The 26,926-nt window shown below is 44.6% G+C and overlaps 1 protein-coding gene across 2 annotated transcripts in view; it reads right to left on the bottom strand.

Annotated features, from left to right (window-relative positions):
• TMEM272 (transmembrane protein 272) overlaps positions 1–26,926 on the bottom strand; it is a 117,993-nt gene that overhangs the window by 14,775 nt on the left and 76,292 nt on the right. For both annotated transcript variants that reach the window (XM_030813437.1, XM_030813436.1), the window contains exon 2: positions 7,174–7,254. In XM_030813437.1, coding sequence (XP_030669297.1) covers positions 7,174–7,231 — 58 coding nt within the window. In that variant the 5' untranslated portion in view covers positions 7,232–7,254. The remainder of the gene's footprint in view (positions 1–7,173; positions 7,255–26,926) is intronic.

The raw sequence follows: 26,926 nt of genomic DNA on the forward strand, positions 1-26,926 counted from the left end.
CACTCGGTCCTAATAAGGACACCCAAGCCATGATCCCCACTCTCACCTGATCCCCCTGCCTCCTGGGGCATCTGGTTACCCACTCCTCAGTCTTTCGAGCTCTCTGGAACAGAGGCTGAGCTTCCCGGTGATGCCGCTGTTGCGATGGCACCGGCTTGACAGCAGTGACCACCACTAGTTAATACTGTCCTGCCTTCTGGTCTATTGAGCACCAATTCCAGTGCAACTCAGAGTGCCACATTCTGGCTTCTGATACTATGAGGGTCTCCATCTAGAAAGTCAGTTTGAGGCCGGGCGCGGTGGCTCACGCTTGTAATCCCAGCACTTTGGGAGGCTGAGGCGGGCGGATCACGAGGTCAACAGATTGAGACCACGGTGAAACCCCGTCTCTACTAAAAATACAAAAAAATTAGCCGGGCGTGGTGGCGGGTGCCTGTAGTCCCAGCTACTCGGAGAGGCTGAGGCAGGAGAATGGCGGGAACCTGGGAGGCGGAGCTTGCAGTGAGCCGAGATTGCGCCACTGCACTCCAGCCTGGGCGACAGAGCGAGACTCCATCTCAAAAAAAAAAAAAAAAAAAAAAAAAGAAAGAAAGTCAGTTTGAAAGAGCTGAGCAGCAGACAAAAACTCAACTTTAGGGTCCTAAAGGAGAAAATAATTCAAAATTAGAGCAATAGTGGGAGGATATTAGACTCAAAACGTTGGAGTCAAGTCATTCTTCATGCCAAGAACACAGATAAGCTGATTCCTGACTTACTGAAGTTTGGGAAAAGACAGACTACTGGGAAGGGTGCCCTCCTCAGGGTGGCTTTTGGGTTGCTGGCTTCGGATCCTCACTCCCGTCTTGCAGTGCATTTCAGGGTGGGCTGCTCTCACAACTGCTGATTGCTGCTGCCCGTGATTGTCAAAGGGAGCGGCACGGTAGCAGGTGTTAAAGATATGCTGCCATCCGGTTATCAGTCAAAATAGGTAGCCGGGAGAATTCAATGCATTTTTAAATGGGTAATCTTGGTAGGAAAAGTGGGTAGCTTTTGGTCTGTTCTCAAGGATCTCTGGAGTCTGTTTCCTATGAATAGCAAGCATTAATATATCCCCAGATATTTTGCTTAGTTTAGTGTAGAAACTGAGACCGGGACCCAGCAGTTTGTCTCTGCAACACCATCCTTCGGGGCTCCACTGAGCTATCAAATACCCAGAAGGCAACTGGCAAAGAGTGCGGGAAGAGAAACTCCAGCTAAACTCCTCTTTCCAAACTGCCATCTCCACCTCCCTGTATCTGTCATGGTGCCCAAACCCCAGTCACCCAGACCACTTCTGCCCTCTCCTGGTATGTTCAGTCATTCTGCCTCTGCCTCATGTTTCCACCCACCCCTCTTCTCCAGCCCTGCACCAGCACCCTGCATTGCCACAGCCACCCACTAATCCCCAGAGGCCACAGCCAATAGCAATTTGCATGAGGGGGTATTTTTATTAGCACTTAATCCACTTTGAACAGAGATGAACTTCTTAGATATTCAGCTATTCATTCTTGCATTCAACCAAAGTTTGGGTAGATGCAAAGTGAGCATGAGAAGCCTCGGCAATGCAGACCTCACCACCTCTTAAGGGAGATGAGATGTGCACCCAAGGGACAGTACAAATCAGTGTGTGGAAGGGACCAGCAGGGGTAGCACACAACGCAGTGAGGAAGCCTAGAGGAGGAAAGAGTCCCCAGGAAATCAAAGAAGGCCTCAAGGAGGAGGTGATATTGGTACTGGGTGTTGATGGATGCATAGGATTTTTGACAGGCTGAGTTGTGGGGAGATGGCTTTTCAGTCAAAGGAAAAAAACCCAGAGGAAACAAAAAAGCATTTGAGAGACAGAGACACTCAGAGTGGTTTGGGGGAGTGGCGAATCATGAAATGGAGCTAAGTTTCCATCATCCATCATAACAAAGAAAGGAGAGATCAGATGGAAACTAGAGAGTCAGAAGAGAGGGCATTTCTGTTTTGCATAAGGGTATTTGGATTTTATTAGGAAGACAAAGAGAGCTGTAGGATTTGCAAATGGAAAGCGGCATAATCAAAGCTGAACCTTTGGAGAAAATGGGGACTAAAGGGGGTGGCTCTGGGAGTGAAGAGACCAGCGAAGTGGCTGTTGCATAACTCAGCCTGGAGAGCAATTTTGAGGCTCCAGCAGTGCCTTGAGCACCCATTAGGTGTGGGAATGAAGGGAATAAGGGAGTAAAGAATGACTGAAGTGCAGTGCTCGGGTGACAAGAATGGTGGACGCACTGACAGAAATGTGAGGGACAGAAAGAGGAGGGGCTTTAGGGAAAGGATGTATTTGGTTCAGAATTCACTGCATTTAATGTGCCAGGGGAATGAACTGGAGTATGGGTTTCTAAAACCACCTCCACTGCCTGCTTTTGAGATTTTCAGTTGTTCATGTAACAGGACGAGTTAGTAAGAAATATTGGACCCTTCCACAGTACTGATGTTGCCATCTCTTTCTCTGATCCCTGAAAAGACAGGGCAACCTTGTGCTCCTTGAAGCCCACCAAGAGCAATTCTATGGGACTGTCCCAATAAAAAGGGATGCAGGGGAGTTCCCCAAAGAGGAGGAGCAATGAAGAGGGGGCTGCTGAGGGTGGAACCTCGGGTTGGTGGCCCCTTCCTTGCAGTGTCCAAAAGGAATTGCTACTAGAAGCACCCAGGGGGGTGACACCAGGACCCCAGGCTCGTAAAGACCCCGACATCTCAAGCTTGACACTGGTGCTGACCTGATAGCAAGGACAGAGCGTGCTGCTGTGTGGTTTGTGCAGAGAAGAGAGGGCCTGTGTGAGGCTACAAGGCTGAGTGAAGGTTGGAAATCCTCTCGCTTGGAAGAGAAGCACACTTTTCTTCCAACAAAAGCACCGTCTACTCCTAAACTGTGTCCTGGAAGCTACCACTGCTGGGGGCCACCTTTTAAACATTGCACAAAGGGTCTGTAGAGGAAATAATGGCTTACCACAGAGCAAAAGCACACCCTGCCCCAGACCCCCAAAAGAGGAAAACGTGATTCCTCCTCTCCAACTCCCACACTTGAATTCTTGTGTGACTCACAAAGCCCAGCATTGATTTTCCTGGTACTCTGGCAAGTAGGAGCTCAGGGTCAAATTAATTTTATTTAAAGAGGAAGAAGTTTTAAAGTTTTAAAAGTACATTAAAAATAAATTAATGTGCTATTTCTCCTGGCCAGAATTGTAGAATAAAATCTACCACTCCCTGTTTAGTATGTTGAGTTGCGTAAATTTCTCTCATCGCTGAGGGGCTGCAAACACCACCTAGAGTCACGGTTCCTTCATCCAGGCCTGAGCAGAAGGTCTTTCTCCTGGTGTCCCCCTTGAACATGGACTTGGCTGGGCCCTTCTCTGCTGCTGTCTCCAAGTGGAGTTGAAGGGGACTTCCCAGGACCCCCTGACAGGTGCAATGACCTGGGTTCACTGCACTTGTCCATTTAATTGAGTTATCCTATGAGGGCTGGAGCCCTGCACACGCTGCACATGTATTCATCAAGATTTCACTGCTGTCTGGTGATGGGTGATGAAAGTGATCCTTTAGGGTGGCAGCAGGCTGCAGGGAAGCAAACGTTCTGCAGCAGAGAGCTTGACAGAGAGACAGTGCCAGTTGGGGAGGCTGAGAGCCAGGGCTGCACAGTGGCCCAGGAGAGCTACAGAAAGCTCCCCCAGGTGGCTTGCTGGGGTCTGAGAGCACAGAGACCACCCTACTCCCTGGATGAAGGCCCAGATAAACAAGCCCCTCCTCTGAGGCTGCCACCACTTAGCAAACTCCACATGTGGATAGGGACAGCACCAACCAATCTAAGGGGGATATCTGAAGATTGTTCTTAAAACATAAAATAAAATAAAAATAAAACTTTTCTTTTTTTTTCTTTTTTTTTTTTTTTGAGATGGAGTCTCACTCTGTCACCAGGCTGGAGTGTGCAGTGGTGTGATCTCAGCTCACTGCAACCTCCACCTCCCGGGTTCAAGCCATTCTCCTGCCCCAGCCTCCCGAGTAGCTGGGAATACAGTCACGTGCCACCACACCTGGCTAATTTTTTTTGTATTTTTACTAGAGACGGGGTTTCACCATGTTGCAGGATAGTCTCGATCTCTTGACGTCGTGATCTGCCCGCCTTGGTCTACAAAAGTGTTGGGATTACAGGCGTGAGCCACTGCACCGGCCAAAACTTTTATTTTCTAAATACATAAATATGTAGCTTTATAGGAAATGTGGAAAATGTAGAAAACCAGAAAGAAGTAAATTTAGAAGTCACTTGAAAGGAAAACACTATAGTATATGCATTTGCGTCTATGTACTATTTTATCAGTTCTGGGATCACGCCAAGGAGGCCAATTTTTCCCAGCTTAAATTCTAAAAGACATTAATTATGAAAATTCTTAAACATTCATATAAATGTTTGAGTAATAGAGCAAACATTCAGATACTTGCCACTCAGGTTTCTGTCTGCATGCTTTTCAAGTTTTTAATTTTTTTAGTTGGAAATAATCCCAGTGTGCATTTCCTGGGGATATTCTCTTATTAATATAGTACCTTAGTACAGTCGCAGTTTCTTAAATGTACATTGATATAATATTTTAATCTGCCATCCATATTCCAATGTTGATGACCTAATAAAGCCCTTGGCTCCAATCTAGGGTGAAGTATTGCATTTTGTTGTCATGTCTCCTTTGCTTGCTATGGTTTGAATGTGTCCCCCAAAGTTCATGTGTTGGAAACTCAATCCCCAATGCAAAAGTGTTAGGAAGTGGAGCTTATATGAGAGGTGATCAGGCCCTGGGAGCAGAGTAAATGGGTTCACGTCATCACTGGAGTGGGTTCACTATAAAAGGCGGAGTTCAGCCCTTTCTCTCTCACCCACGTGCTGCCTTCCTCCATGGGACGACGCAAGAAGACCCTCCCCAGCTGCCGGCCTCTCATTCTTGGAATTCTCAGCTTCCAGAATGATAAGCCAACAAGTTTCTGTTTGTTATAAATTACCTAGTCTGTGGTATTCTGTTATAGCAGCACAAAATGGATTGAGACCTCCCTCAAATCTAGAACATTCTCATAAGCCCTTTTTGTTTTGTTTTCTAGGATGTTGACATTTTTGAAGAATACAGTCCTCTCTGCTCTTTTTTAGTAGAACATTCTTCACCTTGTATTTGACAGATGTTCCCTTGTGTTTGGATAAAGGCTGTGCATTCTTGGCTGGATTACTGCATAGGTGACGGCCACCTGTCCCTCAGTGGTAATGTTCATTTTAAACCCCAAAGTGTGGCCCACTTTCTCCACTGTATGATTACTATTTTATTCCTCCCTTGCAACCAATTACTGCTTGTCATCAAAATTTCCTCTTAGATTTAGTGTCTATTGATGATTCTTGCCTGATCCAACCTTTGTCTGAGGGGGCAGGTGGGAGGAAATAGAAGTCTAGGCAAAGAAACACATGTTGGAAGGCCCAGGGGGAAAACAGAAGCTGGTGTTCTTAGGAAACCTAAAATGTTTTTGTCTGGCTGGATTTTCCAGAGTGAGAAGGGAAGAAGAAGGAGTGATTCAAGAGGTAAACAGGGACCAAATGACAAAGGGTTTCACAAGAGAGCAGAAGCTTCACTTTTATTCTGCAGGAATGGGGAGTCACTGTGCAGTGAAGGACCTCCCCGGAGGAGGTGCTGAGGGGATGGACAAGAGGCAGCAAGAACAATTAGGAGGTTGTGCTGGCTGAAGACGGAGTTATTCACACAACGAAGGCAGAAATCTCAACAATCAAGGAGGCCAGCATTAGGCCAAGGTTGGCCTAGACCTTGACCTGCAGATTTACAGTGCAGCCAGGAAACATCCCTTTTTCTGGGAAACCCTGAGCATAATACCTCCTCTCTTGCCAACCTGGTGTTGCCATCAGCACTTCTGTCGCATAAACAGGTAGGATGTGTGTTGGGGGAGGTGGTGGTAACTAATTTCCCGAAGATATAGAGCAACAATATAGCTGATAGTGTCTCCTTTCCCTGCCAGCAGGAAACCTATGAGTTTTCATCCTGCCAGAGCCTCAGAGGCCCTGGGCAGGGGCTCCAGCACCACTGTCCCACTCTGGCCCCCACAGCAGTAGGTGTGCTCCAGGGATGAAAGGGGGGTGGCCCTTAGGGCTGTCCCTGGGAGTAAAATGTCAGGGCTGTGCCTTAGGAGAATGAGGTGGGCATTCTCCTAAGCAAATGGAGAAGCGGCGAATGGAGAAGGTCAGTTGTATCTGGGAGCTGGCTCTTCACTCATTTACCTGCTTAGTCAGCCAGTGCCTATTTATTGAGCTCCTACTGTGGGTCAGGCACTGCTGGAGGTGCTGGCATGCAGCAGTGCGGGAAACATCATGGGAGGAGAGGTGGGAGGTGGACAGTGTGTGCTAGGACATGGTAAGTACAGGTAAGGAAAGGTGTCCAGGCACCCGTCTGTCAGCCCCTTGTTCTGCTGACCCTCTACCTTAGTCCGCCACTACCCCCTGACTGCAGCTTCCTGATATTAGTGCCTGGACATGAGTTGCTTAAGGCTTCCCACAATGTTCCCTTTATTCACATTTCATCTGTAAAAGTTAGACCATACATCTCACCATGATGTAAAAGCTTTCATCCCAGGGACCCCCAAGGCCTGGGATCTGATTTTGGGATCACTTTTGGGATATTCCAAATACAAGACAGACTGGGCCTTCTGTAATATGGTCCAGCCCCACTGGACAGAAAGGACCCCAGGAGGTGATAGTGGGGGAAAGTCCAATTTAGTAAGGAGACAGGTTGAGGTAGGAGTAAGGGAAAGCTACCCAGGTCCCAAGTGTCACATTGCCCTGCTGTGTTGCCCAGCACGGCTGCCATTATACACGGACTGTAATAGCAGTGACTCCGTTCACACACATATTTTTCAAACATGTATTACATGGAAAACACATACAGTGACCTATGGAAAGCTAAAGATGAACAGGTAAGGAATGGAAGGAGAAGGCAGCCAACCGAGGGCCGGACGCTGTCTTCCCCAGCTCTACCACTCTGGGGCCACCCCATACCAAGCACAGCCCACTCATATGATCCACTCCAGCTTTAGCTCATCGGGTGATCCCAGACCCCTCAATCCTACAAAACCAGGGAATTTCTCAGAGCTGTAACTCACCATTGCTGGCGATTTTAGAAATGCACTGATGACACGTTTTCTCCAGACCTCCTGGCATTGTTCTTGCTCGCTGACAAAGTTCTGAGGATCAAAAATAATTCATTAGAAAGGATGGTGGAAGGATTTACTCAGCACCAATAACCAACCCTCTCTGTGCATGTCAGTGGTGGCCTGCAAGGTGGTCTCAGTCAGCCCAGGGGGCCTGGATGCCAGTGTCAGGTGTGGCCTTGTTAGTGGTTAGCGGGGCTGAGAAAAAGACCCCCTAGTCCACGAATGAGAGAACCAAGCTCACAGAGGTTAAGAGGCTTGCCCAGTGATACCAGCCAGGAAGACACAGGCCTGGAGGGGGAGATGGTAACAGCTCTCACTTGCTGAGCAATGGCTGCAGCCAGGCGTTGTGTTAACTCTTTAAATAGGTCATCTCATATTTAATCCCACAACAATCCTATCTGGGAAGTGTTATTGACTCTGTTTTACAGATGGCACCTTAGAGACCCTGAGAGCTTAAGATTCACCTTAAGGCCAGAGCTGGCAACTGGCAGAACCCAAACTTGATCCAGGTGTGGATCCAGGTACAGAGCAAGAGCCCCCTCACTTCCTGACACAGCTGCTGCACTCTCCCAGGGTCCAAGCAGAAGGGGAACCATGGACTTGACCAGAGCAGCCTGGGTCGAGACCCTAGTGGCCTGGAGCGCCACCCCGGCTCCCTGTGTGGACCTGCTGTGGTCTGAGCAAGTTGGTTGACACTGTGAGAAAGGGCTTCCCTTCCTTGGAAGAAAGAGCCATATACATTTCAAATCCACAAAAAAACTCCAGCTCATCAAGACAGCAAATTTTCCTGCCCAGTGAAATTAGGTAGCCCCGTAAAGACATTAGCAGAGGAAGGGAGTCACTTTGTCCCTGAGGCTGGGGGTGCGTAGTTCTACCACTTCCCACCATTTCATTGCTTGGGAGTAAGGCCTCCAAGGGGGCTGGCTGATCCAGGCAGGATCTGGGGCAGACATCCTTACCTCATACACAAAGTCTCCCCAGGAACCTGTCCAGAGTAGCCGCGGCTCCATTTAAAAGCACGATTTAACAGGGTCCTTGTTCCTCATACTGCAGGGGTTTGCAAACCAGGGGACCATGGCATTTTAGCAGCACTACCTGCAGGCCCTCCTGAGTGAACTAGAGCTTAGGGCAGGGGGAACAGGCCATGATGGGGAAGATTTGTGGTCTGAGGACAGAGATGGTCATGATGACAGAAGGAGAGCTTGCTTTGACCAGAGCTGTGGCTCATAGCAGGCGAGTCACTTCACCGCCAGTGTCAGCATGGGCCTGCAGGCAGGAGCCACGCAGCCCGCAGCTTCTTTCTGTAGCTGATCCACTGCTAGCACACAGGCAGGGTGGTTCGGATGAGATTTGGGGCTCTTATTCCCTATCACTATCCTTCTAGGACATGTCATGCTCAAAACTTGGCTTTATGTCAACATGACCTTCATAGCAGGAAGCAGTGTGACCAGAGATAGTCAGTCCCCAACAAGAGGCATATCACCAGCGCCCTGCCAAGGTCTTCCACATGTTACCTCATTTAGTCTCCCCAGTTCTTCCAGAGGCACGTATGCCCCATTTTACAGAGAAAACCAAGATTCAGATCAATTTGTTTGCTCAAAGTCACCCAGCTAGTAAGTGGTAGAACTGGGGTTTGAAATGAGGCCTCCGAGACTCTATCCGAAACCTGGACTTTGCGCCTTCAAAGCCCACAATCTCTCCACTTCACCACAGTGCACGAATCAACGGGAAGAAACCTGAAAAGGAGAGGCTTCCCAAAGTGAGTCAGGGACTAAGCAAAGAGATCACGGCACCTTCCTGGTCAGTCCTGTCATGCTTGATCCTATTTAACCAGGCAAAGATTCTGATCCCCATTTTACAGATGAAGAAACTGAGGGTGGAAAAGTGAAGGACTTGCCCAAGATGACACAGCCAGATTGGAATCCAGGTGTCTTGAGATCTGCCAAACTTGAGGTGCCTACTCTCTGTTGACCAGAACGGACTTCGACAGTTTTGACTGCAGTGAGATGATGGGACACAGAGTGGCAGGGCTGAGCACCCAAGGTTTTCTGACCCCCCAATCCCTGGGAATCCCAAATGCAGCACTTGGGATTCCAGAGGTCCCTCTGCTGTTTCTGTCTCCTGACGCAGGCTCCCCTGCCCACTCTTCTCCTGGAAGCAATTGTGGAGGATGCACATGAGTCTTTGTCTCCCTGGCATGCATAGGTCTTCAGTGATGTTTAATGAATAATTCCATGAACTACTATTCAAATGTCTCTTCACACGGCTCCATTTTCCCCCACAATGTCCTTGCAACAACTGCAGCTGTGGTGTCCTTATACACAGAAAATCAGGAACACCGCAGCCCTGAATAAACCACAGCCTCCTTCCACATCCTTTGACTCGGCATTCTAGCGATCAAGGTGAAATGAGACCAGTTCTCTGGCCTAATGGGGTTTGCCAGGTGTACATCCATTTGTTACATAACAAGTAGGCCCCAAGCCATGGACAAATGGCTACTGTGTGAATTACGGATTTATTGTTGATGTCCACACTTCATGAGGTTGATTGCCACAGGGCCTAAGCCACTTAAAACCCTGCCTGGAAAAACAACCCTCCTGGATCCAATGACAAGCCCAGTTATCTAAAGGGGCCATGGCCCATCACGGCTCCTAAAGGCCTAGAAGGTCGGTTCCTTTCCTCACCCTTCTTAGGGAAAACGGAGGGTGCACTTCACATAACAGGGAGAGTGTGTACTTCACATCTTCCAGCCACGAACCACAGCTTTTTTCTCCTGGATCACAGAAGGGATAGAACAGAGGGAGGAGACACAAGAGCCATCTCTTTACACTTGCATGGTGGAGTCGCCACTGATTTAGAAACTTCCTTTGAAATGTGTTGAATGGTTTCTATCAGTGCCTACAGACCAAGACATTCCAGTCTTCAAATCAACAGCAGCTTTGCAGAAACTAACGAGATTTGTCTGTGTCACATTATAACAAGACATTTCTAACTTGGGCCATTCCCTGGGGTAAGAGGCACACACTTCAATCTCCTGTGAATCCTGAAGAAAATGTTTCACCACTAAAAGTAATATAGAGCTGCATATACATTTTTTTATTCAAATGTCCTAAATTGGCTGATACCTTTAGCCACTAACTGCAAATAAGGTAGAAACATCAATTTGAAAAACAGTGATATCTTTATTGATAATAATATCAGACCACATGAGGTGGCAGCCAATAGAACACACCAACACAAGGCACAGGTATTAGATCCATTTTATAAATGAGGAGACTCTTATTCCTTCAAGCTTGTTATTTTCATAAACTGGCAAGATGGATGAGAACTAAAAAAAGAATGATGTGCTGTTAATTCTGTCACGCCTTAAAGAATGTTCCCTAAGAGACAGGTAGCAGTGGCAGTAGGACTCAGTTTTGGCACCCAGCCAGAAAGGGAAGACAGAATTCCCAGATACTGTCCCAAATGCTGGCCGACAAACTTTGCATATTGTGTTCAACTTCCCTTACAAGGAATAAAATGTTAAACACACACACACACACACATCATATGACCTCGTGCATGTAATAATGTCTGCAGATCTACGTAAACACATAGAAAAAGATCAGCAGCATAAACACTAAACCACTGTGAATAACTGTTCCCTATGAAGGCAGGTACAGGGATATGGGGCCACTGGGGCTGGGGTAGGGGTAGGGAGGATTGTGCCACAGGCAGGCCTGAGAAGTATTTTCATTTCCACTTTATACCCAAATATTGCCTTCCCTTTTCCCCCATTAGCAGGTTTTACCATTATAATTTTAAACTTCCTTTTAAAACCTCTTAAAATTTAAGAAGTCTTATTTGAAATGAAAAGTAGTTTGCTTTCCAAAAGTCCAGAGATTTTTAAAAAGTAGCATGTAGGGGATAGATAAGCAGGAAGGAGTAAGTCCACCAGGGAGCAGAAACAAAAAGGAGAGAGATGATGTGATGGTGGTAGGCATTATTTTTCTCTTTTGGAATATTTTCTTTAAAAATTACAAAAGCGAATTCACAGAAAAATTAGATTGTGGAGAAAAGAAAACCATTAGTCATTATAAACAACTGCAGAACTTCTAGCCCAAAAACTGTTAGTATTTAGGAGCTTTTAAGTATATGCATATATACACATGCATATGTGCATGTACACACATTTTACATGGCTGCAATAATCAGGCACATTAAGTGAACACATCACATTTTGACATAAGCATTCTTTCTGTTGCCATTTGGTCTTCAGGACTGTCATGTTCGCAGCTGAATTATATTCCACAGAGCAGGCTATATCAACCTATAATTCTCTGTATCTTTTTGTTGGATATTTACTTTTCACTCACAATTAATCCTAAGAGACATTTCTCTCCATGAAAAGTGCTTTGTTTCATGCATCACACAGATCTCTTGGAATAGTTATTTAATTAAAAAGCATAAGCAACTTTTTGGATTTGAGTAAAATTGACTTATAAATGAGCTGTATCCATTTCCAGTGCCACCAACAATATGAGAATGGCAATTTCACCACACCTAACCAGCACTGGGTGGCTGAAAGACTAATACATTTTTATTACTCTCATAGGCAAAAGTGGAAATTAATTATTTTAATTTACATTTTTGATTGCCAGTGATATTGCCAATTCTTTCTAGGCTTATTTCCCAGTTGTACGTTCCCCTTTGTGATTTGGTTTTTATGACCCATGATATGGATTTATTTCAATTCAGAGGAAGCCACAAAGAAAGCTGCAATTTGAGAAAATAGCAGTGAATCTGCTTTTTGATTCACAGAATTCACTGTGTGAATTTGCAGATTCAAATACACTACAAAAGACCTATTCACTATTACGGTGGGGACTTGAACAACTCACAAAAAACTGCACGTTCCTTGGAGCCCTTTGAAGTGGTAGCTCTTTCAAGGAGGGTCCCTCAACAGCAGGAGATGCCCAATAGAGCAAATACGTACTAATGATGGATTCATGTCAATGCAATCCATTGAATGATTGACTAAAATCTGTAATGACACAGATTTTAGTCAATTTCTATACCTTCTATACCTTCTACTAAGAAAATGTACATTTTTTCTTATTTGATAGAAAGTTTTCTTATTTGTTAGAAATCTGAAACAGGAAGAGATTGGGGTAACAGGCTGGGCAGTGCCTTCTCTCCAGTGTGAACAAACGGTGACTTACAAGTCCATCCTTGTGCATGCTGTGATAGGACTGTGTGTCTCACACCTGCCTCTGCACCTAGAAGGGCAGTGCTAATAGCCCCTGCTGCTTCCTCTCCTAGCAGCTGAGTGATAATAAAGGGCACGATGGGAATTAATCAATAATAATTGCCAAATGACATGCTCAATGCATTTTCAATTTTCAATCCAATTGGTATATCTCAGTGGTTCTCAACCAGAGGTGATCTGACCCCCAAGGCACATTTGGCAATATGTGGAGACATTTTGAATAGTCATGGCTGGAGCAGGGCTGTCGATAGAGAGACCAGAGATACTGAAAACATCCTACAAGGAGGAGGGCAGTCCCAACAACAGTTATCCGCTCCAAAATGTCAATAGGACTAGGTCTGAGAAACTTTCTATGTCTGTCTAACATTCCCAGTTTTAGAGTTCAAATTTGTAAAATTCTACCTTTTTTACCTCTGAGTTGTGTCATGAATCAACAGTAAACATATATATGTATATAATGTGTGTATGTGTATACACACACACATATATATGATTGTGTTTTTACTGATTGGCTTGGTAAATTAAACTATTTATTCCTACATCAGCTGTGAGGACCAACTCACTCTTGGTTTTGAATAAGATTGAATATTAGACATTAACCATCCCCATACCTGTTCCTTCAAAGCAGATGTTAACTAGTATTGTTGAATATTTCCAACAAACATTTCGGGTGCTCAGGACACAGTCCTTTCTTATGTGTAGCTCTCTATGTAACCTGTGCTGTTTTCCCTCCTAACTATGCCCGAATGCATGAATTCAGTGGCAGTTATCGCTTACCTACTGTGTCTCAGAGTCATTCCACAACCTCCTTAGGATGCCTTCATCGTTTGGCTCCTAGGAAATGAAAAATGCACTTCCTTTGAGCTCTACCACCCCTTTAAAATGACTAAGTCAAAGCCACTTGTTCAGAGCCCCAACAGGTAAGACACGGAGGTGACGCCTGTGGTCCCCACTCGCTGTCCTGCAGCTGGCAGGTTGTTTCTAAGAGTCCCACACAACTTGCCTTCGCCCTGCAGTTCATTATTCCTTTACGATTGTTCCCTTCTCCAGAAAACCCATTTCCCTTAGACTCAGTGAAGATTGTTTTCTTTCCCTCCACACAATTAAGAAAAGCACTTCCACAATGCAGTCATTTTCTTTCCAGGAAGCATAAATCAGCACATTGGCATCTTCCTAAGAATGATTTCAAGAAACCCTCTGCTAGGACTGTCTCTCCAACTTCACAGGCTGCCCAGGGCTGCCGGACTCACCTGAGCTGAGCAGCGTGGGATCCAGAAGCGGGCAGCACTTAGCACCTCTGTGGTCCTGGTGCCCAGGGCTGACTCTGTGGGGCTCCTCTTCACTTGGGGCTCCCACTCCCTGTCGCACGCTTTCTTTCTCCCTTTCTCTCCTGCAGCACAACAGCAACTCGTGGCTTTTCCTCTAAGGGGAGGGTTCTCTCCATTTCCCACTCCCACGTGTGGGGAGAGCAGCCCCACCGCAGGCTCATACCTCTGCAGTGTTCCCCAGGCCCGCAGGGGGGCAGCAGAGCGACCCCGGGAGCTGTGGAAAGATGGCCGACCCCTTGGAGTTAGGAACTCCCGCGGGAAACATTTCATTTCAGTCCCTTAGGCACTAAACCTAGGGACTTAGTTCTGGTGCGAGCCCCTTCTCACCCCTTGCCCTCCCTGCATGTTGGTGGCACACGAGAAAGAGTGGACCGAACAGCGGCTGCTTAGGAAAGAGTGTGAAGGTACTCAAAGTGGGCTGAGGATATGAGAGGTGCCCTATGGACTTGAGGACTGCCAGTAGAAAAGGGATTAAATTGATTCCCGGTCATTGCAGACGCCAGATCTGAGACAGAATGAAGTTACAAGGAGGCTGAATTGTGCCCCATGTCATAAACTTTATAACAGTGGCCTTCTCAGACCTGAAGCAGGCTGCTTTGTGAGGCTGTTGTGTGTTGGTGTTGTAAGCAAGCACCTAACAGTAGAAGTTCTCAACTGCTGATTTATAAGAAGTGCCAGAGATTCTTTATTGAAATGCAGATTCCTGTACCACCTCTCAAAGATTCTTAATCTGTAGGTCTGGGCCTGGGCCCAGGAATCTGCAGTTTAGACTCTGCTAAGTCTCCTGTAGGTGCTCCATGGACTGCACTTTGAGAAACTGGTGTCACGTGACATTAAAGGCATTCTCCAACCCTGACATTCCAGGTTTTTTATTGTCATTTTGGTGGAAAAGGCCAGTCTACTGGGGAGGGACTGGGGTGAGGCAAGAGAAGAGCCTATTATGTAAAATGCAAGGAGCTGCTCCCTCTGAAGCTACCCCTGCATTGCACGCCCCTGGGAGGGCACCTCTCCAGGCTCACTCTAGGGCTGGCCCTGCCACTCTCCCAGTCCTGAATCCAAGGTGACTACTTCACACCACAGGACAGGGTGAGGCAGAGGAGCAAGGGGAGGAGACCTGCTGGAGGAAAGGACATACAGTCACAGTCACGAGCCACATACCAATGTTTCAGTCAATGATGGACCACACAGATGGTGGTTCCTTAAGATTATAATGGAACTAAAAAATTCCTATTACCTAGTGATGTCGTAGCAGTCATAATGGTGTAGTGCAACACATTACTCACGTGTTTGTGTTGATGTTGGTGTAAACAAACCTACAGCACTGCCAGTCACGTAAAGTACATACAGTTATGTACAGCACATGATACTTTACAGTAATAAAACCAAGTCACTGCTTTATGTATTGACTATACTATACTTTTTTATCATTATTTTAGACTCCTTCTACTTATATAGATATATAAAAAAAGGTTAACTGTAAAAATGCCTCAGGCAGGTCTTTCAGGAGGTATCCAGAAGGCGGCATTGTTATCATAGGAGATGACAGCTCCTGCCTGTTATTGCCCCTGAAGCCCTTCCAGTGGGACAAGAGGTGGAGATGGAAGATAGTGATACTGATGATCCTGACCCTGTGTAGGCCTAGGCTAAGGTAATGTATGTATAATGTATGGGCTAATGTATGAGTCAAAATTAAAAAAAAATTATAAAGTAAAAAAGTTACAGTAAGCTAAGGTTACTTTATTATTAAAGAAAAATATTTTTAATAAATGTAGTGTAGCCTAAGTGTACAGTGCTTATGAAGTCTATAGTAGTGTGTAGTAATGTCTTAGGCTTTCCCATTCACTGATCACTCACTCACTGACTCACCCAGAGCAACTTCTAGTCCTGCAAGCTCCATTCATGGTAAATGCCCTATACAGGTGCACCATTTTTTTAATCCTTCATATCACATTTTTACTGTACACAATGTTTAGATACACAAATACTATGTGTAGTATTTTCTATGTTTAGATACACAAATACTTACCATAGTGTTACAACTGCCTACATTATTCAATACAGTAACATGCCGTGGTCTCTGGCCTTTTGGGAACAGTACTGGTCCCTAGCCTTTTAGGAACCAGGCCCCACAGCAGGAGATGAGTGGCAGGTGAACGATCATTACCACCTGAGCTCCACTTCCTGTCAGATCAGCAACGGCATTTGATTCTCATAGGGGCACAAATCCTTTGTGAACTGTGCATGCCAGAAATCTAGGTTGCACACTCCTTATGAGAATCTAATGCCTGATGATCTGAGGTTGAATGGTTTCATGCCAAAACCTTCCCCATCCCCACCCTCGTGAAACTGGTCTCTGGTGCCAAAAAGATTGAGGACCACTGGGTGTGTAGTAGGCTATACTATGTGAGTTTGTGTGACGTTCACACAGTGGCAAAATTGCCTAATGTCACATTTTTCAGAACACATCCCCATGGTTCAGTGATGCATGATGGTACTTGAATCTTCTCTTATCTCACATTGAGCGAGTGGAAGCAGAGTGACTGAGGAGTGAGGTCAGAGTCTTAAGGCTTCCCTGCTACAATGGTGGGGGTCTGGGAGCACACGGTGACCATGAGCCTGGCCTGGACGTAGCCAAAAAGGGGCAGCAGTCTTTTTTGAGCACATTTTAGCCCTGACATCAAAACAAACAAAACTTCAGGTGATGAGGCAGTCTTACTGGGAGTCCAGGATGGGAGAAAATAATGGCAGGTCACTCAGGAGCTTTTCCACATGTCCCCGAAGATGCAGCAAAACATCAAAGAATATTTTTCTGTGAGTACAGAAATAGGAGATTTTTGTGGGGGAGAAAGTAGGAGTCTTCGGAAAGTGATTATGAGACTCCAAAGCTAATAATAAATGATAGTAATAATAATAGCTCTATCAGTTAGGAAAAACGGGGAATTTGATATGGGGAATTAGTTACAAGAGCCACGGAAGAGCTGAAAAATCATGCACGATGTCATGGTGGAGTAACCCAGAGATTAGCAACTGACAGTGGAAGCAGTTGCTAACCCTAGAGATGTGAGTGGAAGACCACCACTGGAAATGCTGCCCAAAGCAAAGTCGGTGCGATTAATACCCCCACTTCACAGATGAGTAGCATAAGGTACAGAGAGATTAAAGGCACATGGTTACTAAGTGTGTAATGAACTTCAACTCAGGCCATGTGATAGAGTCCACATATGGCACCACTACACTATTGCCATATGAATAAAGGGCACATTAGGGGAGATGACAGTAGAATTGAGTGAAAGTTGAATTCAGAGTATAAATTTTTAAATGCTTGTCTTTAGTTGAGGTGGTTCTCCTGGTAAAAGTGAGTTCATTCATTCATTGAATGAATACTGCTGACTCCAAGCCAGATACTGTGAATAAAAAGATTACTTAATAAAATCCACGTATCCTATAAGGAATTTTGATGCAAAAGATTAGTGAGTGAATGAGCATGTGCCTGAGTTTAATTACAAAGGCAACTGTGAGTTAATGAGGGTAGGCCTGACTTCTTGATGGAAGCTGTAGAAATGAACGGAGATGCTAAGGTTGCCCAAAGACCAGGTTGTGCACCCCAAAAGGGGCAATCAGAAAGCCAAGGGACACTGATGAGTGTTCACTCTCACTCTTCCCCAAGATTGCACAAAAGGTTGTCTTTGTCTTCATCTTTGCTTGTGTGTTATTCCCCAACAACTTAGTTCTATGTAAACATCCTAATTCTTTTCATGCTTTCTTTGGAAGTTTTCCATTCTGATGTCACTCTTCTATTTGAGTCACCATTTCTATATTTACCATCTATTCATCCTGATGGCTTCCTAATTTGGGAGAAAACCTTCAGGGTCCCTCACTTCGACTTCTACCTGAGTCAAAAAGCATTTCAATATGTTTTCATTTTCCTTTTGACTTTTCCCAGCATTTTAATTTTCCTGAGGACAATTTAAGAAAAAGAGAAACAGAATGCGTGGTCCCAAAAGTAGTTCACAGTCAGGAAGAAGAAGAGTTAAACGACAGGCAACCCCTGACCCATGCTGCAACCTTGAGGCCATTATGCTAAGAAATAAGCCAGCCACAGAAAGGCGAATGCTGTATGACTCCACTCACGTGAGGCACACAGAATAGTCTACACTCATAGAAATGGAAGTAGATTGGTGGTCACCAGGGGCTGGAGGAAGGGGAGCACAGGGAGCTGCTGTTTAAGGGGTGTGGCATTTCAGTTCTGCAGGATGAAAAAGAGATTGGTTGCACAACAATGTGAATATTCTTAACACTACTGAGCTGTACATTTTTCAGTGGTTAAGATGTTGAGTTTTATGTTATGTGTATTTTAGCACAATTTAATAAGCAAACAAACTCCTGGATCTGAGAAGCTGGGGGAGTCAAGGCCTAACTTTCTAAGGGCCCTGTGGAACCGGGCAGTTGTCCAAGGTGCTCCGGAAAATCCCGGGGTCTCTTCAGCCCCAATTTCAGCGGTCGCAGAGGCCCTGTGGAAGGATGCGTGGACACACCACTGTCAGGTTCCCTGCCTCAACCCTTTTACTCAGGTCTAAAGTGGCGCCTTGGAGTGGGCATGAGGAAAGGAATAACTCTCTTGTCTTCGTGTCCTTAACCTGGGCTCCAAGGCCGAGGGTCTAAGTTCCCAGGGGCGAGTGTCAGGGTTGGGAAAATGCACAACGCCACCTACTGGCGCCTCTTTGCCCTCCCTCCCCGCCGCTTCCTGCCGTCTGCGGTCTCTCAGTGGGACCTGGGCTGTCTCTTTCAGAAACAGGATGGACGCAGTGGCTCATGCCCGTGACCGAGCACTTTAGAAGGCCAAGACAGGAGGATCGCTTGACACCAGGAGTTCGAGACCAGCTCAGGCAACGTATTGGGACTAAAAAACAAAATAAAAAATTAGCTGGGCGTAGGGGTGTGTGCCTGTAGTCCCAGCTACTTGAAATGTTCCCCTGAGGAAAGAAAAACCCTTCTGTAATTTTGTTTGAGATTGAATGAAGTTTATACACAAATTTGGGGAGAATTGGCATTCTACTGCTATTATCAACTACAATTTTACCTTGTTTCTCTCTCCCCTCTTTATTAGGTATTAAGCCAAATCACCTATTAAGTAATGATTATTTCCTTCTAATATTTATACTTGTTTTATTTCTTTGCCTAATAAATTGGTTATTATTTACAAAACGGTGAATGCTATCCACTTCTTTATTTTAATAATGTCTTCTGGGGTATTTTTAAAGAATGTAAAAACTAGACAAGGGCCCTGCCCAGTCAGAATGCAGGCACCAGTCAGCTGGTACACTTACATCAATGAGCATTTATGAGCACACAGTAAGCCCTGAGTCTTTTATCATCAAGCATAATGTTTGCTGATTTATCTTTTTTTTTTGAGACGGAGTCTCGCTCTCTCACCCAGGCTAGAGTGCAGTGGCGCGATCTTGGCTCGCTGCAAGCTCCGCCTCCCGGGTTCACGCCATTCTCCTGCCTCAGCCTCTCCGAGTAGCTGGGACTACAGGCGCCAGCCACCACGCCCGACTAATTTTTTTTTTTGTACTTTCAGTAGAGACGGGGTTTCACCGTGGTCTCAATCTCCTGACCTCGTGATCCGCCCGCCTCGGCCTCCCAAAGTGCTGGTATTACAAGCGTGAGCCACCGCGCCCGGCCGTGTTTGCTGATTTATAATAAATTAAAAATAATATTTTAATTCTTACTTTACCAATAATTTTTTCTCAGGATAGAGTTAAAGGTCTTCATAACTTGGTTTGGACCTATCTTTCCAGTCTGATATTTCTCAACATGGCTCAGCAAGCACCTAGCCCCACTAAGTCCTTCAGCCACTGTCCAGCATTTAAAACGCCCAGTCATGTGAAACAAGGGTTTCCGGATCTGATCCCCGCAGCTCCCATGCCCTTCTCGTGGGCTGTTCTCTAAGAAACCCTTCCCACTAATAACTTGGAAAAGCACCCAGTTTTCAGGATGTGGCCTAGTCCATATCTTCTCTGAAGTCTTCTTTGACTATCTCCTGCTTTCTGTGCAATCAATTGAACTCCAATCAAAAAAGAGTTGGTCCCTTTCTCCTTTGCACACCCCCAGTGTATCCTGCACACACTTCTAGTATGGTGTTTTTTACACTATATTTGTATTTGTTTCCATTTCTTCTGCATTTGTGGACCGTGAGCGCCTCCTAACACTGAGCACAAGGTTTGATGCTTAATTAGCACTTGACCAATATTTGTTGAGTGAATAAATTAATGAATGAAAAAATGAATGTCACTCTGAGCACAAAGATTTATCATGTAAAACTAATATTTTTTAAAACGTTAAATGGTTGCATTTTCATTCCCCTTAACTTTTGATACCATGGTAAAGAAAAGAGCAAATATCTCTGTTCTGATGATCTATTGGGGCACAACCGCGCCAAACAAAGAAGTATGAAAAATTATGACCATTAATTATTGAACCGTCTCTCAGTTCTAGGGGTTGGCAGGGCTCCGCTGGGAGGTTTTCACTTGGGTCTCTCATATGAATGCAGACAACGGCTGGGGTTGCAGCCATCTAAAGGCATCCTCACTCACATGCATAGTGGCAGCTGATGCTGGCTGTGGCTAGAACCTCAGCTGGGGCTGTGGGCCAGAAGACTACATGTAGCCTCTTCATGTACCCTGGGCTTCTTCCCACCACAGGGGCTAGGATTTAAGAGCCAGTGTACTAAGAGAGATCCAGAGGAAACCATTAACCTTTTATGATCTAGCCTCAGAAACAGTGGTGCACTTGTATTTATCAACCAGCTGTGTGTGTGCATGTGTGTGTGTGTGCGATTTGCTGGCCCCCATGATATAGATAATCTCTCTGTGGTTGTTTTCAGGCTGTGAGCACAGAGCTGCGAGAAGATTAGCATTCTCTGTTTAGCTGGTAGGAAGCGCTCCAGCACCCGGCTGCCCTTGGCAGTTCCACAACATCAATTTCCCTGCACTCTGTGGGTTGAAGCAACCAAAGGCTCACCTGGGTTCAAGTGGAGGGGATGACTCTGCCTCTTGATGGTGGATTGGACAGGTCACAGTGTAAGAAGAGCATATGGATGGGAGATGTTAAAGCCAGCTTTGGAAAATCCAATCTGCCACAATCACCAAGAACAAAGATCCAAAGGAATTCACAGAAGAAAATGGAATGTAGAGAAATTCCCCTGAAATTGGCAAGGTGAGGAAAAATTCTTCCTTCACTGGAAGAAGAAAATGGGAGGAGAAGGCAAGGATGAAACCTCTGCTGGGATAAAAAGTGTGATGGGGAGAGGCAAAAGAATAGAAACCGGATATATACAGAGAAAATCTGAAAGTAGAGGTCTTTTCCCCTGCTTTTTACTTGAAACTCTAGAAATAGAACATTTATTTATTTATTTATTTATTTACTCATTCATTCATTCAATAACTATGTGTATTATGTGTCAGACACCGTTCTAAGTTCTGGGAATGAAACAGTAAACAAAATAAAAATCTCTGCTACATTCATTTGCTGCACTCATTTGCTCCCCTAACAAAGTACCACAGATGAGGTGGCTCAAACAACAGCAATTAATTTTCTCATGGTTCTGGAGGCTGGAAGTCTAAGATCAAGGCGTCAGTGGGATTGGTTTCCTGTGAGGCCTCCCTCCAGGCTTGCAGGTGGCTGCCTTCCCTGTGTCTTCACCCTGCGTGTTTCCGTGTCCTGATTTCCTCTTCTTGTCAAGATACCACTCAGATTGGATTAAGGCTCACTCTAATGACCTCGTTTTAACTTCATTACCTCCCTTGCAGTGAGCCGAGATCATGCCACTGCACTCCAGCCTGGGCAACAAAGTGAGACTCTGTCTCAAAAATAATAATAATAATAATAATAACAACTTCATGACCTCTTAAAGGCTTTATCTCCAAATATAGTTAGTACATTCTGAGGGACTGGGGATTAGGGCTTCAGCATATGAATTTTTGGGGCCACAACTCAGCCCCCCTCACCTGCCTCCATGGAGGTTATATTCCAGCACCTCACAGGACACCCTTTTACCAACATCACGTGGCTGAAGCAGAAGAGAAATAGGGGGAATGGCGCACCCAGAGGGAAGCCTGCAGGCAGTGGCATGCTCCTCGAGGGGGGTAGACTCTGTGGAGCAGGTCATGCTCCTGAGCTACCCATGGGATTGGGGTGTTGCTCTTCTGCAGCTGGGACCCAGCCTCACATAGCTTTTCCCCTGCCCTCTCCTGCTTCCTTCACTCCCCGGCTCCAGAGAGCTTTCCTCATCCCCAAGTAGATCACAGGCACTGCTTCGAGAGACTTGTAAAAACAGTCACATTGCGTTACACCAAGAGGCACTGATACCTGGCTGACCCATACTTCCTGGTGTTAAATTAACCATTATACAGATAATAGCCTGATCCTTCTAGCATACAATGATATATTCCACTTAGAGACAGAACATAATCTATGTGGTGTTATTTTGAGACACTATGTCTGGTTTCCCATCAACCATCTTTCTAGTGCTTTCAAAACCAATGGATCAACTTGCCAAACTAATCACTTAATTAGGAATGTGAAACGGTAGTTTCTTTCTGATTCTATCACTCCTTCTACATAGACCCGTCAGCATTCTTCTCCAAAGCTTTCCCACATCAACTGGGGCTTTGGCGTCATGGTGTACAGTTTCTAAAGAAAAGGCAGGATACATTATTCATTTTGTTGTTTCATTTAATTTTCAAATTTTCAAAGAAATTGACTTAATAGCCTTAATTGTCACCTTAGTGACAAATGAGTTTTTTCTTTCTCATTTTTTAGTATCATCAATTGTTGGAGATTCCATGGATTTCAAGCAATTATAAACATTATTCCTTTTTTTTTTTTTTGACAGAGTCTTTTTCTCTGTTATACAGTGCAGTGGCATGACCTCAGCTCACTGCAACCTCCACCTCCCAGGTTCAAGTAGTTCTCATGCCTCAGCCTCCCAAGGAGCTGGGACTACACACAGTAATTTTTGTATTTTTGTAGAGACAGGTTTTGCTATGTTGGCCAGGCTGGTCTGGAATTCTTTGCCTCAAGTGATCCGCCTGCCTTGGCCTCCCAAAGTTCTGGGATTGCAGGCATGAGTCACCATGTCCGGCTCCCTGGGTCCTTTTGATGTGACATAAAAGTTTCCTTGCCTTCTAAACAAAAATATGTCACAAGTTCACTTTATACTTTCCATCCCCTGTGCCTAGAAAATAGTCACTTATCGGTGGAGCCCTGGCTCCTCTTGGTGGGAAGTAGTATTAGAGACTAAGATCTGTCCATAGCGGGTATGCATTGCTTCTGTGATATTGTTGCTACCGGCCCATTTCAATAAACAGAGCTACACCATATCTATTTTTAAAATCATGAGTACTTTTTGATATTTAAAATTTAAATCTAATACTATATTCTTTTGTGTAATTTGATTTTTATCATTGTATCCCTCTTCTTTTATACTGAAAATTTTTATTCCTAACATTAACATAATTATTTATATGCTTTGTCATACAATAGAAAGAAATGTTTCAAAGTAACAGTACAGCACTTCTACAAAAATAAAATGACTGAGTTTAAGTTTCAAATTTATTTTAAGTTCTTTTCCTCTTTAGAATATATCCTGCTAAGGAAGGTGAGTCAAAGAAGTGTGCCCTAGGATCATGTGAAATAATCCCTCCTCTGTAGGGGTATGGTATATATTTGATGTATGGTTATGTTCATGTGTTCGTTTCCAATTTTAAGATTTGTTTAAAAGAAGAGGTACTACAGCACTTTGGGAGGCCAAGGCAGGCAGATGCCTTGGGCCCAGGAGTTTGAGACCAGCTGGGCAACATAGCAAGATCCTGTCTCTACAAAAAGTACAAAAATTAGCTGGGTGTGGTGGCGTGCACTCGTAGCCCCAGCTACTTGGGGGACTGAGGTGGGAGGATCACTTGAGCCTGAGATGTGGAAGGTGCAGTGAGCCATGATCATGCCACTGCACTCCAACCTGAACTACAGAACGACATCTTGCCTCCCCCACAACCAAAAAAAAAGAAGAGGAAGAAGAGGAAGAAAGAAGAAGAAGAAGAAGGATGAGGAGGAGGAGGATGACAAAGAGGAAGAGGGAAGTAGGACGAAGGAAGAAGAAGAAGAAGAAGAAGGAGAAGGAGAAGGAGAAGAAGAAGAAGAAGAAGAAGAAGAAGAAGAAGAAGAAGAAGAAGAAGAAGATTTGTAGTCATTTTTTTTTTTCTTTCACTTAATAATGTAACCTGGGAATCTCTCCAAATCAGCATGAAAAGACCTTTGTTTTACTTGTTTTTTTTTTTTTTTTTTTTTTTGAGACAGAGTCTTGTTCTGTTACCCAGGCTGGAGTGCAGTGGCATGACCTCGGCTCACCACAACCTCCATCTCCTGGGTTCAAGCGATTCTCCTGCCTCAGCCTCCTGAGTAACTGGGACTACAGGCGCACGCCAACATGCCCAACTAATTTTTGTATTTTTAGTAAAGACAGGGTTTCACTATGTTGGCCAGGCTGGTCTCAAACTCCTGACCTTGTGATCTGCCTCCTTGGCATCCCAAAGTGCTGGGATTACAGGCGTGAGCCACCGCGCCCAGCCTGTTATATGTATATATTTTTTACAGCTGCATAGTACTTTGCTCTGTGGATGTGCCAGTTTATGTAAGTGGTTCCCTACTGCTACAAAATTGAGTTACTTCCAATCTTTTGGAATTACAAACGATACTCCGATGAATAACCTATACAAGTATCTTTCTGTAATTGTGTACATGTACCTGCTGGATAAATTTCTAGACATGGAATTGCTGGGTGAAAAGGCAAATTCACATGTAATTTTCTTAGTTTCTGACAAATCCCCATACATGGGGGTTATAACAGTTTGTATTCCTACCAGCACTGTATAGCAGGGCCTATTTCCTTCCAACTCTGCTAACAGAGTGTATTGTCAAACTTTTGGATTTTTCCCAGTTTGATCGATGAGAAATGCAATGGTTTTCTTAATCAATTGCATTTCTCTAATTATAAGTATGGTTAAAAAAATTTTTCATACATTTAAGAGCCATTTGCATTTGTCTGCAACCAATTTGTTCATATCCTTTGGCCATTTATCTATTGGGTTGGTGGTCTTTTTCTGCTCAATTTCAGAAGCTCTTTATAAAATGGGCACTGTGGATATAGCAGTGAACACGACAAAGTCTCTTCTTTCACAAAGCCTGCTTCCAGGGCATGATTCCTTTATGGCTGGTGTGGCTAGAAACAGTTCTCTTCTTTCAATACAGAGACCGAGGCCATGAGCAGTGATGATTATGTCATTGTCTTCATCTTTGAGCAATTTTCCAGTTTGATCTACTTTTCCAGGAAAATACAGTTGACCCGCGGCCGGGCACAGTGGCTCAAGCCTGTAATCCCAGGACTTTGGGAGGCCGAGGTGGGCAGATTATGAGGTCAAGAGATCGAGACCATCCTGGCCAATATGGTGAAACCCCGTCTCTACTAAAAATACAAAAAATTAGCCGGGCGTGGTGGTGGGCTCCTGTAATCCCAACTACTTGGGAGGCTGAGGCAGGAGAATCGCTTGAACCCAGGAGGTGGAGTTTGCAGTGAGCCGAGATCGCACCATTGCACCACTCCAGCCTGGGTAAAAAAAGCGAAACTCCGTCAAAAAAAAAAAAACATACAGTTGACCCTTGAACAATGAGTGCTTAGGAGCACTGAACCTCTGCATAGTCAGAAGTCCATGTGTAACTTTCAACTCCCCAAAAACTTAGCTACTAATAGCCTAATGTTGACTAGAAACAATAGCATAGTCAATTAGCATATGTTTTGTATGTTATATGTATTATATACTGTGTTCTTACAATTAAGTAAGCTGGAGAAAAGAAAATGTTAAGAAAATCCCAGGCCAGGCGTGGTGGCTCACACCTGTAATCCCAGCACTTTGGGAGACTGAGGCAGGCAGATCACCTGAGGTCAGGAGTTTGAGACCAGTCTAGCTAACATATAGTGAAACCCCATCTCTACTAAAAAATACAAAAGTTAGCTGGGCTTGGTGGTGCATGCCTGTAGTCCCAGCTACTTGAGAAGCTGAGGCAGGAGAATCCCTTGAACCTGGGAGGCGGAGGTTGCAGTGAGCTGAGATCCTGCCATTGCACTCCAGCCTGGGCAACACAGCGAGACTCCATCTCTCAAAAGAAAAAGAAAGAAAAAAGAAAATATATTTACTATTCATTAAGTGTAAATGGATCATCATAAAGGTCTTCATCCTCATCGTCTTCACATTGAGTAGGTTGAGAAGGAAGAGGAAGAGGAGGTGTTGGTCTTCTTGTCTCAGGGGTGAGAGGCCAAAGAAAATTCATGTATAAGTGGACCCTCACTGTTCACACCTGTGTTGTTCAAGGGCCAACCATAATATATCCCTAATGGAATAAATTAATTTTCCAACATGGGGGAATGTACACTCTGGCAGTAATTAAAAATTGTGTTCTCAAAAATGTTTAAAGAAATTGGGAAGTGTAAATGATATATGAAAAAGCAAGCCACAAAACAGCATACACAGAATAAAACCAATTGCATAGAATATATGTAGTCATAAGGATAGGAAATATATTAGAATAATATACCCCAAAATGTTCATACTGGTTACCTTTGAGTATTGGGATATGGTTGATTTTCATTTTCTTCTTCATCTTTGCTCTATTTTCTGATTTCTTTTTACAATGAACATGCATTACCTTGAAAATTGGCAAGAATGGTAAACTATTTTTAAAATAATAGCACTGAAAAGATTAAGTTAAATTTGTGTCACTCATGAGGCACTGATTTTAAAATATTTAAGTTAAACTGTCTATCTTGAGTGAACAGAAAATATTGATTTTTGTACAAAGTGTGTGGCAGGGGGAGAAAGTATATCCTTTTCAATCCAGTGAGCTCGCTGATGTTAACTGATTTATTTTCTGTACTCCATTCACACTCAGCAATAATAATCTTCTTGCTATTTCCTCCAGAGGCTATAAGGCTTACCCAAAATAGCAAACATTTTACGAACTGTGAATCACTGAGGATCCCAAAGTTTCATGTAAGAATACTTACCCAACCCAT

This window comes from Nomascus leucogenys, chromosome 5, assembly GCF_006542625.1.
Source record: "Nomascus leucogenys isolate Asia chromosome 5, Asia_NLE_v1, whole genome shotgun sequence".
In the NCBI taxonomy this organism is placed as follows: Eukaryota; Metazoa; Chordata; class Mammalia; order Primates; family Hylobatidae; genus Nomascus; species Nomascus leucogenys.